Source organism: Ochotona curzoniae, unplaced genomic scaffold, assembly GCF_017591425.1.
Source record: "Ochotona curzoniae isolate NIBS_2020 unplaced genomic scaffold, NIBS_Ocur_1.0 scaffold_1852, whole genome shotgun sequence".
Classification (NCBI taxonomy): domain Eukaryota; kingdom Metazoa; phylum Chordata; class Mammalia; order Lagomorpha; family Ochotonidae; genus Ochotona; species Ochotona curzoniae.
The window spans coordinates 33,915,035-33,928,469 of NW_024467087.1; the positions used below are offsets into that span (position 1 = coordinate 33,915,035).

General features: G+C 39.2%; 1 protein-coding gene across 1 annotated transcript in view; it reads right to left on the reverse strand.

The window, feature by feature from the left end:
* IL1RAPL2 (interleukin 1 receptor accessory protein like 2) overlaps positions 1 to 13,435 on the reverse strand; it is a 1,019,705-nt gene that overhangs the window by 532,456 nt on the left and 473,814 nt on the right. Inside the window, exon 2 of the mRNA XM_040999497.1 lies at positions 7,482 to 7,755. Within this exon, the coding sequence (XP_040855431.1) occupies positions 7,482 to 7,755 (274 nt within the window). The remainder of the gene's footprint in view (positions 1 to 7,481; positions 7,756 to 13,435) is intronic.

Sequence of the window (13,435 nt, forward strand, 5' to 3'; positions counted from 1 at the left end):
CATGTGGGAGCCCTGAAATAGGCTCCTGGCTTGAATTAGCACAGCTTTGGCCGTTGTGGTCACTTGGGGAGTGAATCATTGGACAGAAGATCTTCCTCTCTGTCTCTGCTCCTTTATGTATATCTGACTTTGCAACAAAAATAAATAAATCTTTAAAAAATGTATTTTGAAATCTTTAGTAGAATTCATTACCATTTCAACAAGACGTTTATTTTATGTAATCCCTAGCAAGAAGTCACTCATTTTAAATTTAGTCCTCAATAAGTCCCAGGAGTGATCAGCCAAAAGTTTTTATGTGTTCATGGGGCATGAATGGAGGAATGGTAGAGGGCAGACTCTCCTCTGCATCCTCTCAGCTGATGAAGCCTTGGCTTTGCTTCATGCGCCAGTCCCAAGATTGTCACAGAGTACTTTGGGGTAAAATTTCCAGTACCATTGCAGTATTTTCAAATAGGTAGCCTTATTTTTCCAGTTGGCAGTGCAAGGAATCCCTATTCCTTAATTGCCCACTCCACTGTTTTGAATGAAAGATACTTCACAGGATATAAAACGACAGAAGTAATTGCATTTAATGAAATCCTACATCTCACTTCCTTAACAACTGGCTGTGGGGATGACTTAAGCTATGGATAAAGACAGACACATATAATCCTGAATTGAAAGCATAGACATTGAAATGATTAAAGATAGTGGAGAATGTGTGGAAACCTGCTTGTTTACAGACCACATGATCAAGTGCAGAGACCAAGTTATATTTTAAATCCATTGTAAACATTTACAACTGTCCTGAGGTATGCAGGGAAAGGAAGCCCCTCAAAAAATAGTAACACAATCCAAACACTTTGGGTTTTTAATAGTTACTGAAATAAGTGAGGTTCTTAACATCTGAAAGCCTCTTGAACTCTTTGCAAAGAATTGTTTAGTGTATTTGCAAAGCCTAAAAGTATGGTCTTTCCTGGGCCCCCACGTAATAGCCTAGTAGCTAAATCCTCACATTACAGGCACCAGGATCCCATATGGGCACCAGTTCATATTCCTGTTGCTCAACTTGCTTTCCAGCTCTCTGCCTGTGGCCAATAGAGAATGACCCAAAGCCTTCAGACCCTGTACCCACATGGGAGACCCAGAAGAGACTCCTGGCTCCTGGCTTTGATCAGCTGGACATTGCAGCCACTTGGGAAATGAACTAGTAGAAGGACGATTTTCTTAGTGTCTCCTTCTCTCTTATCTGCCTTTCCAATAAATAAATCATTTTAAAACAAGAAAATATGGTCTGTCCTTATTGATGGTTATCACTTGAATATTTGTTACTATAGTAAGACAGTATTTACCATAAAAGTTGAAGAGATGAGCATCTTGAAACAAATAAAAAAAAATTGTTGCTATTTTTCTCAATTTATATAATGGGTACATGAAGATTCATTACTTTGTAATTTCTGAGTATGAAATATTCCAAAATAAAAAAATAACCACCTGTGCTTTTAGAGAGAAAAGTGATTGCTCTAGTCCATTTTAGGCACTAAATAATAGCTCTTGCCATCTTCGGCACTCCTACTCTTCTCTCCACCATGGTTATCAAGAGATTTTCAAGGACAGTGAGTGTTTCTCATAATTCAATTCCAACTTAACTATTGATTCTTGAAAAGTTAAGTGTCAACAATTCTGTTGCCTGGGCAGCATTTTCCAGGAGTGCAGATAGTTTCTTGTCAGAAAAATGAAAGCCTGGGTCTTATAGAATTAATTGACCTCAATAAAGATCAAGATTGTACAGATCTTCTGAGACAGCAGCAATGCCTTCCTTTTCGGGCTGGTGTAGGCTAATAGGAAACACAATCAGTTGTTTCTGCCCATTTTCTGTTACAAGCATGAGTCTATTTTTGCAGTGTTTGTGCACAAACACATATCTAACCAGGCAAATTATTTTTCAAACTCTAAAATTTGGTCATCTAAATGTTTATAGACATGGTTAAATTAAAATAGCAAAGTGGCAATTGTAACTTTCATTTAATTAGCACTGAATTACATGTATCATAATGCTTAGAAATATAACCACATTTTTGTTTATAAGTAATACTCAACCTACTGTGCATAACCTATGTCATTCCAATTCCATTGTTGTGTATTTTTAGGAGAGGGAAGCAGATGCTTGCAGTTTAGTTACCAGGATAAGCTGCTGTGCAGGACGTAATGTGTTATACTTGATAACCATGAAATAAAAATTGATTTGACATAGCTAATGATGTGTTGGTTAATACTTGTACTTATATGTATGATTCATTTTCACCTCTTTAACTATCATATAGACTTCAATGACTTAATGTTTTCCAATTGATTTGCTCATAATCAAGGTTTTAATCTGTTGTACAGGTTGCAAACACAGAATTTTTTCAGGGTCCAGGAAAGTATTGAGTATGGCAGATCATCTGAGACCTTTTAGAGTCCTCAAGATTTTAATACTTTTCTTTCTGATCTCATTCTATGTATTTTACTATATCACTTTTAATGTCTATTTTTCTGGTTTATTCTTTCCATATCCCATTTCCAATAATTAATTATTCCTACCTATACCTCCACATCGTTGTTACTGATCTCTCACTGTCCTTTTCACCCTTTCCACCTAAGATAGCTTGAGTTCAAAGAGAAAGTATTTTAATGGTTCTCAGATATACTCTCTTATTTGTTTTGAATCTTCATCCCTTTATTTTACTTGCCTGTGAAAATCACAACATGGTTTTTTTAAGATTAATTTATTTTTATTGCAAAGTCAGATATAGAGAGAGGAGCAGAGACTGAAAGGAAGATCTTCCATCCAATGATTCACTCCCCAGTGGGTGCAATGGGCAGAGCTGAGCCAATTTCAAGCCAGGAGCCAGAAGCCTCTTCCTGGTCTCCTACAAGGGTACAGGCTTCCAAGGCTTTGGGCCGTCCTCGACTGTTTTTCCCAGGGCACAACAGGGAGCTGGATGGAAGCAGGGCTGCCAGGATCAGAAGTGGTGCCCATATGGGATCCCAGCATGTGCAAGGCGAGGAATTTAGCTGCTAGGCTATCATGCTGGGCTCAAATTAGTGTTTTTAAACAGAATGGATTCGATAGAGTAACCATTAATGAGGTCAATAACGAATAAAATCATTCATGATTACCTTGAAGTGCTACTGAGCTGGGGATTTCAGACGAATATTGACATTGTTAATGTAAGAGCCCCCCTCCTTTTATTTTTACTATAAATGTCACTCTCTTGGAAATTGCATAATATCACTAAATTTCTCACTTGGACATATTTTAAGTCAGTGGCTAATAGTGAAGCAAGAGCATTATTCACAGCCAAATGTTAGCTACTTCAGGTATGTGTATTTGTAATACCCTCTCTCTACATGAGTTGACAAAAGCAATGATCACTTCATTAAAAACGTTTTCAAAACCACTGTGTTGTGAGTGTGTGTGTGTGTGTGTGTGTGTGAGCATTTCTTACCATGGTACATCCAAGGGATAATACTCACAAATTGTCCCACCCTCATCATTCCCAATTGCTTGCTAAGGCCTGTTGCACAAATTTAAAAGTCTGAGTAAGGGGCAGACACTGGGGATTAGCAGGTATACTTGCCAGCTGCAACACTGTCATCCCATATAGGCGTTGGTTCAAATTCCAGCTCTTCCACTCCCCATCCAGCTCCCTGCTAAATGAGTCTGGGAGGGCACCAGAGGATGATTCAATTCCCTGGGTCCCGCACACCCAAGTGGGAGACCCGAGGGCTTCTGGTTTCAGCTATTATGGCCATTTGTGGGGAAGTAAGCTGGTAGGTAGAGAATCTTTCTCTCCGTTCCTGACTCCCTCCCTCCCTTTTTCTTTCTCTGTAACTTTTCATTTTAAATAAATACCTTAGATTCCACCCAATATATTTTGCCACCACAGGTGGATCTGTGCAAAATATAATCCAAAGCTTTCTTTTAAAGTAAGCAGATTGTCAGCTGAGAGGACCTAGAAGCAGCAATACCCCAGCAGTGGTGAGTAAACCTTCTACCCAAATCTTGATTTCTAATACCATTTCCAAGGAAAAGGAATTGGTATTCCTTGGAAAAAATAGATAATTCTAGGATTGGGGCAGGAGAAACACAACAGAGGCAGGGAGTATCATTTTATGATTAATACCAAAGAAAAGGGCCGGCGCAATGGCCTAGCAGCTAAAGTCCTCGCCTTCAATGCGCCAGGATCTCATAGGGGCACAGGTTCTAATCCCGGCAGCTCCACTTCCCATCCAGCTCCCTGCTTCTGGCCTGGGAAAGCAGTCAAAGATGGCCCAAAACCTTGGGACCCTGCATCCATGTGGGAGACCTGGAGGAAGTTCCTGGATCCTGGCTCCGGATTGGCATAGCATCGGCCGTTGCACGCACTCGGGGAGTGAATCATCGGATGGAAGATCTTCCTCTCTGTCTCTCCTCCTCTCTGTATATCTGACTTTCCAATAAATAAATAAATCTTTAAAACAAAGCCAAATTAAAGAAAAATAACAACAACCACCAAAAAAACATAAAACATCCCTTCACAAGGGTAATATCAAGAAGACAAATGAGTCAAACATTTTCCAGTTGGCAAAGGTAAATAATTTCTATAAACGAATAGTGTATTATAACAGGGTTATAACTCCTGTGTAATAGGAGAATACATAAATCAATACTGATATAAGTGAAGCAATAAGTATCTGGAGAACACACACATGTATACAAACACACTCCACAAAATTACAAATAATTTATGCAGAGATAGCACATTAGAAGGTTCAGGGTTAGTCTCCAGTCCTTAAGTGTGAAGGAATAATGGCTTTCTTACCAAGAATACTACAGGGAAAGGATAAATCAAGAGTAACTTTAACAAGGGAGAAAGGCAAATGCTCTTTGAATCTAGGTCTTCAAGGTTAGCACCAACATTGTTAAGTGCAGTTGATAATACGTTCCCAATATATAATGCGATGAGAATGGTATTTTAATTATGAGGTCTTTGACCCCAAAAGTCACTGCTCCAGTCTAACCATGAGAAAAATGCCAACTACATTCCAATTCAGGAACATTCTAAAAAATATCTAACCAGTATATCTCAAGATGTCAAGGTCATCAAGACCAAGGAAAGTGAGAAACTGCCAGGACAAGAAGAGCTTAAGGAGACATGACAAGGAAATGTAGTATGGAATTACAAATGGGATTCTAAAATAGATAAGAAGACATAAAGAAGAAACACGAAGTCTGAAGTGTTATAGATTTTAGTTGATACTATGTATGACCATTGCTTCATTAATTTTAACAAGTGTACAATTTGCTGTTAAAAAAAAACCGCTTTGTATATAAAGGGAATATCTATCTTACTTTCAATAATTCTCTAAGTATAAATTTATTCTAAAAGGCAAAAGTTCACTTAAAAGCGGATCAGGGATTTTTGTCACAGCCTTTTTCGTAAGGACAAAGAAACTAAAAGCAACATCTATGATCATGGATAAGGAAATGGTTGACTAAAACTGCCGTTTCCAGACTACACATTAAGCAAAGAAGATGGCTATTATGTATTTCAAAGAGTGGGGGAGCTTTCTTTAATGGTTTTGTAGTGAATTCCAAATTGCATTCAGAGACATCCAAGATTGTCCTTTTGTTTTGTAGCACAAGGAGCAGGAAATCCCCAAGTAAACATATTTGCATAAGTAAAAGTCTCCAGAAAACTGAGACACAGGCTAAGTTGTTAATGATGCTAGAAGTAGTAGCATGGGGTTAGAGGGGAGAAGGGAGTAGCAAGGCTAAGGAAATAAGCACAGCAAGGGAATGAAGAAATAACTAATTGACTAAGTCTTGATAACCTTACTACCTTTGCACGTTTATACTAGCCTGAAGCTCCACAAATGACAGTTGAAATTCGTGAAAACAAATAAATTAAGCTAACAGGCAAGTAGGAGAAAAGACAGTTCTGAATGGCATCTTTTAAGGACAGTAGGGGATGGAGAAGAGTTTAGCCAGCACAGTAGCAGCACCCTAGAGAATACAGTGTCAGTCACTAAAGCCGAATTACACCTAGTTTTCGATTTTGCCAAGAGCTGCCCAAGTAGAAGAAAATATTGCTAAAGATGTGAGCAGAATGACTGCTGCTTCTGCTAACATCCTGGAGACCCTGCTTACCACAGACTGAACTCACCATTTGCTCCCCTGACCCTCCACCCCCACTCCACAGTGTTTCTTAAAGCACCGAGAAAGGCCTTCTATTTATTCAACGCTTGCTCTTCTGGCCTTTTTCACAATGAGGCCTCACTAGAGGCTTTCAAGTCCTTTTGATGAAGAAGAGACATAGCTTTGGCATCAAAGCCCACAGTCGCCAAAAATAGGGAGGGTCTGCATTTCCAAGAAGTAAAAATCAAACAGCAGAGGGCAGGTCCCTGGTGAGCAAGATCAAAGACTCCTAAAATGACAGAACTGAAAAGCGGTTTAAAGGTCTTCCCAGTTAACTATTTCAACATATAATCCAGTGGCTATCGGAGACTCTAGATCCTAGATCCCAGTTATAAGGTGGCGGATAAGACAAACAGCTTCTCACTGTAAACTTCCTAACAAGCAAGAGTTGTGAGCGCCAACACCTGCCTGCTAAATATCCAAACTCGGAATGTCTGTGTGTTTAAGGAATTGAATAGTCAGACATAGTGTCTGAAACTCAGGCTGCAAATTCTGTGAGGGATTTCACCAGTGGCTGATGTATTTAGAAGACTTCTCAGAAGCATTTGAAGGATTCTCCAACAGTAAGTAAGGCTAAGACCTTGGCCCCACCGTCATTCAGTGTCATTATCATGGCCAGATACACAGTTCATCAAACCAACATTGTACATGTAAAAACCACTGTTGGGACCCTGGCACAAGGGTAGGGCTGGATAAGAAATGAATCATAATGTTTTCTAAACTGAATGAGCACATATAGGAGAAAAGAGTTCTAACTTCTGAAAATCAGAAAAGAATATGCTATGCTGTAAGACAGTTAGACAGGAATGCACTGAGGTTTCACTGGCACTGCAACAGTTCCAGAACACATCTGCTCTATAACATGAGCCAAACGTGCAGGCTTTCTGCCCCAAAGTACCATGGGGCTGGCATGGTAGCTCAATAGACTAATCCTCCACCCTGAGGTGCTGGCATTCTAAGTGTGCACCAGTTCATGTTCTAGATGCTCTACTTCTCAACTCCCTGTATATGCTTAGAAGGCGGCGAGGCATCACTCAAGTCTTTGGGCCCTTGTACCCATATGGAAGACCCAGAAAAGAGCTTTGGATCAACTCAGCTCTGGCTGTTGGGGCCATTTGGGGTGTGAACCAACAGACGGGAAATCTCTGTTTCTCCTCTCTCTGTAAACAAATAAATAAATAAACAACTATCTTTTAAATAAAAACACATTAGAAAATTTAAAAAGAAGCCCCAAAGACTATGACTGTGTGGTTATGGAATAGTTTCACATAACACTCACCTTAAAACACAAGTGTAGAATCCACTATCCTGTTCCTCGGCTGAGTGAAACCATATGGAATCTTCTTCTTTGCTCATCCGCACCTCTGAAAAGATGATGGGCTCTTCTAAATCACCTTTGTTTTTGTACCACATGAGCCGGAGCCCAGTGCTCTGGGCCATGCTGTAGTTGGTGCGAATGTAACTGTAGAAAAGGGCGCATTTCACACGGACAGGTTCACCTGCCAAAGCCATGTATGTCTTGAGGTCCACCGACCAGTCAATGCAGCCATCCACTGAAAGAAAACCAGATGAGGCATGAGATGCAATACTATTAATAATAAAAGCATTGCCAACATGTAGTAAAGAGCTTTGGCTGAGCTAGGCACAGAGTCAAGCGTTCCGCATAGATGACTTTGGGAAATCTCTCCGGTGACCCTAAGAAACAGATTGGAATCTTGCTTAGCAGACAGAACACTGGTTCTAGCCATGGACTTTCATAGTGTTTTCCAATTCTCTACAGCAGCTTCCTGCTTAAACAAGATCCCCCCAAGGAGCTCTAGCACTTGTGTAAATGGAGTTGGCCCCAAGCTGGCTAGATCCCAAATTCCAACCAAGTGATGCTGTTGGACACAGTATTTCTTTCAGAGTCATGCGGAAAGGGGTTGCTAGAATGGCAGATAGGTTGCTTTTAGATGACCCAATTTGTTTATAAATGCAAAGAGCTCAATGAAACAATTATTTCCAAGAGATCTTGCATAGCCTATGAGAAGGGATGTATGTGATTAATGCTTTTATTCTCATACAACAGATGAGGACATTGAGAATCCAAGAACTTAAATAACTTTTCCCAAAAGCTAGTAAGTAGCAGAAAATCACTCACTGATCCAGAGACATTGTTTATAACCCTGGTGTTAAAAAGCTTACGTCTATAATTATGACAAAAATCATTGTGCTACTTATTTGCCTTTGAAAAGATAAAATGCTAGGGTTGGAAGCAGTGGACACCTAAAGTGATTATTTGCTATTACACACATGCCACTTTTCTACAATATGACCTATTAATAGAAGATATTGAATCACAGGTCAATTGCTCTTTATACCCTCAGGCCTTTGAGACTGCTTAGTAGGTGTTTGGTTGTGGGAATATATTTGTATTAATGTCAAATTGTATTAGCTAGGCAAAAATATCCTCTTCTAGAAGGGTCAGAAATCAGAGATTGGCAAATGTAACATGCTAGTGAATGTAGTTAGCATCAGTACTTTACACCCAATTGCTTATTTAAAAAAAAAAAGTTCACTAAATTATGCTACATCCCTTTATATTACCTCATTATCCTTTATAAAGGCATGTCATAACATTAACACTTGCATTTGAAAATTATATGTTTCACTTAATCATTTTGCTAACTGATCTGCTTCCTTTTTTAAATCAAGAGAACACTTAACACAGTGTATTTAATGTTCTAGCAGTAGCTAATGTGAAGTTCAAAACTATATGAAATATACAAGTGCAGTACTTATCTCTTGATTTTGCCTTTTCTATATAGATAGTTCTAGAACTGGAGTTCATGACCACTCAAGGAAAGAATGCCCAGATAAAGCTCCAGGATCCTGGTAAAACAATGTGCCTATCTGCACATGTATATGCTTTAAAAAATATTATTTTTGATGGTATTTAGATAGTTGATCAGGTTGGGAAGGGTCAAGGATCAGGGAAGAGTGGGCAAGACCACTGTTTCCACATTATCTTTTTCTTCTTGCTGTATCTCCAGGAGGGGAGGATACAAGGGGAGAGACCACACCAAGCCTCCCCAGTACAGGGTCCCTGTTGCAGAGGATGTTCTGAGGGTTCTACTCAAGTGGTTTCAATAGTTCTGAGATGTTGTTGGTATCACCTTTCAAAGGCTGAGGAAATCCTTCCAGAGTCCACCAGAGTCTCCATTCTATATATGCATACATTTGGGGGAAGATGTTAAACAATTCATTTAAAATTTCAAAGGGTTCTATAGCCTCAGGAAAATTCTGAGCTCTGAAATTTCTGATTTCTTTTTCTGATATCATTGCTCACTGCCCACTCATACAAGGGTTTCTATTATAGACTGCCTCAACGTTTCTTATGGTCTGTGAAGCATTCATCTAAATAACCAGTATACTTCAAATTTATACTGAAAGACAGCTGAATATTATTTAAGGATTCAGAGTTACTGTTAGGTCCAAAAGATCCCCGAACCACAGACAGACAGGTTCTACACACAACAATGCAAAAGCAAAGAAACTGCCTTGTTAGCTCGAGCTAGGGTCCATGTCTCATCCATCACAGTGGAGTTTTGACAAGGATCCTGCTTATCTCTTGCAAAATGTTTTTATTCCCTCCTAGTCACGTATAACACGTCTCCAGCAAGCAGTTCTTATCTTGGTCATGTATAACTCATAGCAGTGTAGGTCACATTCCATTTGTGGATATTCGGATGCCCCTGACTGACCCATCTCCAAGGTTGCTGTCTCCAACCCCCACCCATATCATCCTGGGGAAAATGTAACTTCGAAGTGAGACTTAGGCCCATTATGGAGTCAGTCCTGTTCTTTATGCAGCAAAGCCAAGCAATGATTACAGAAACCAAATATAGTGGTTATGCTAACAGTTAAGAAACTCCCTTATCACTACTGGTTGTTAAGAGTAAATCCCTGCCACCCAACCTTGCACCCCGAACTCCAAAGTACCACATTCATCACAAAAAGTTTTGACAACCTGGGTTCACTCTTTAAACTAAGTACAGTGGATTAGACTAAATATGTACTGTCCACTAGATAGCTCTTAGAGGGCCTTTTGATTCCATTTTTAAAGATTTATTTATTTATGTTTATTGAAAGGCATATTTACAGAGAAGAGATACAGCAAGAAAGGTCTTACATGTGTTGGTTCACTCCTCAAGTGGCTGCAAAGGCCAGAGCTGAGCTGATCCAGAGGCAGGAGACAGTAGCCTCCTCCAGGCCTCCCAGATGGGTGCAAGGTTCCAAGTCTTTGTGCTATCCCCTACTGCTTTCTCAGGCCACAAGCAGGCTGGATGGGAAATGAAACAGCTGGGACACAAATGGGTACCCATGCTATCCCAGCATGTGCAAGGCGAGGATTTAGCCACCAGGCCATCAGGCTGGGCCTTGCTTCACTTCTTGTTATTGGCTTATTTATCTGTTAATTTTTTTCTATCACACTAGTCAAGAGCAGACAGGAAAAAATTTAAATTAGTTGGCTTTTCTCAGTCAGGATAAATTGCAAACGATAGTTCCCTGGATTAAATGCGATTTTAATATTTATTTTAATATTTGGCTGAAATACGGCATCCCACATGGGCATTAGTTCATGTATAGGCTACTCTACTTCCAATCCAGTTCCCTACTAATGGCCCGAGAAAAGCAGCAGATGTCCAAAGTACTTGGGCCCCTGCATCAACATGGGAAGACTTAATGAAGCTTCTGGCTCCTGGCTTTGGCCTGGCACAGCCCCAGCAATGTTACCATTTCAAGAATGGATTACAAGAGGGAAGATTCTTTTCTCCTTTCTCTCTCTCCCTCTATCTGTTTCAAACTAATAAACAAATCATAAAAGGAAATAGCATATTCTTTTATAGCTTTAAAGTGTTTCAGTTTTTGTTTTACCTAATCCTAAGATACACTGTAAGCGCTTTTAAATTAACAAATATAACAAGATAAAATAGCGCCAAGCTCCAAAATTATCTTCTTAATAGAAGCAATAAATTGAAAAGGGTTTTTTTTTCCCCATTTACTTTGTAAATTACTTCAGTTACCTCTTCTAAACCATCTGTTGCAGAGTCTACACCTTTATGGTGTTAATCGACTGGTTTGGCTCATTAGTCACTGGACATGGTTAGTATGGAGGATAATTATATTATCTATTCCCAGGACACAACGATCATGTTCAACAGAAGTTTAAGACACTTAACTGCCACTCCATTAGCTTTATTACACAGATTGTGAGAATATATTGAGAATTCACTCTTTTAGACACCTTCCAAACAACATGTATTTGATTTAATTAGATATATGGCCATTTTTCTTCTATTCTCTCACTATTAGAGAGGGAGTTATTTAGTTATAATGAACTCAATCGCCAGAGAAAAGAAATGTAAAATGGAGAAATGAACTTCCAAACATTATCTCCTTTCTTCTTCAGTATTCATGGCATAAGTTTACAACCTAAGGCATTGCAAGAGAGCTGAGGGTTTCTTTCCATACCAAAGACAAAGGGTGTAATACCAAGGATCCAAGATGATCTAGCTACCACCAACTGTTTTCCCACACTCAACTTTCCCCACTAGAAATCCATTTTCATTACAGACCTGCATCTACAAAGCATTAGATGAGTGTCAGATTTAAACAAAGTGATATTATTAATTTGGGGGATTAAAAAAGATATAGTGTAGCTGTTTTCAAACTTGGGACTGTGAGACAACAACAACAACAAAAATAGAGAAGCAGGTAAGATGCCTGAAAAATTCACTTGGCAAACCAAATGAAAAGGCAGAACCCCTTGAATTTAAGAAGGAAAACTTGAGTGATATTGGGGGATGGTCACAGAAAGACAAGAAGAGGTGAAAGATCACTCGTATTTTACCAACTGCAATCAGCAGTCACAACACATCTTCCTGTCACAAGGAGTTTGCAACAGGTAACATGTCACATTTTCACAGCTCTTTACCAATTCATGCTCTACACAGAAGAAGGCATATTTAGGTTTGTGGGCGTATTCAATACATATGTAACAAATATGCAAACATTCTACATCAAAATAAATAGTTGCATTTGAAAATTACCTGAAATGTCCCTGATGAAGAAATGTCACAGCTACAACCAGGTGGGAGACGTAGTGAAACTGACTCGTTCCCACAGAGGGCCTACCTGTGAGCCCACATTTTGAATCCATGGAGCTTTATAGCACTATTCCGTTCACCCTTACAGTGGACCTGGTTTAAACCCTTACAGAGGTCCAGAAAAGTATCTTGTAGACAGACTGGCTTCTGCAACTCAGGGTTTGATAACACTTTCTCCACCCCAAAAGCTCTAGTGAAATTCAGCATTTGGACTGAAGTTTGCTACAGAACAAGTCCTTGACAACTGAATGATTCCCCTCTGCATCACAAATAGTCTTGTTTCCCTGTTACAATGGACTTCTCTCTGGAGCCTTAAAAGAGTAGCACTTCAAGCATTTAAAAGAACAGTTGTGTTCCTTCATGCTGTCATCTCCCTTGATTTAAATTTGAAAAAGTTTGCAATTTTTCTTTTTGGTTGACTCTTGCTGGCAAAAAAAAAAAAAAAAAAATGCTTCACTATCTGAGCCCTCTAAAGCAACTATAGAGGAACAAGAAAAGCCACTCCTTAAAAATCAGGTCTCTAATCATTTTCATTTGGATCTGCAAAACAGAAGTGTGCTTAGGGAGTTCTACATGAAAACTCAAAAGAAGGAGTATATAAAGTGTATAAAACAACATGCCAGCATCCATGCTATTTATTTTGCCAAAAGATTCCTAGGGGTAAAAACAAGTGCATTTCCCTGCAAAGTGCCCTGGGTGACTCCAGAAAAGCTATTTAGCCTCTTTATAGCTAACCTTCTGTCTCCTCCTTGCAACCAAGAGAATCCTGTCACAACCATCAACTCCACAAAGCCTTCTGAAAATTCCCACAGATGCAATTTTATGATCAGCATCGTCTTAGTGGAAAAAAATCAAATACAATAAAATTAGACTTCACTGGCTATGTTCCTTACAATTTTTGATTGGCAGACATACTAGTTTTAGAATTTCAAATTCCGTATTTTTGCCTCAAATTGGAAATCCACTGGTATGTAAAATTGCTAATTAGCAAATGAACAAATAGGCAAGCTCCAGACACTTTGACATATGTTGTGATCTAAGTCCTTTATCTGGAGTATGCCCCATATTGATACATTATACTGCT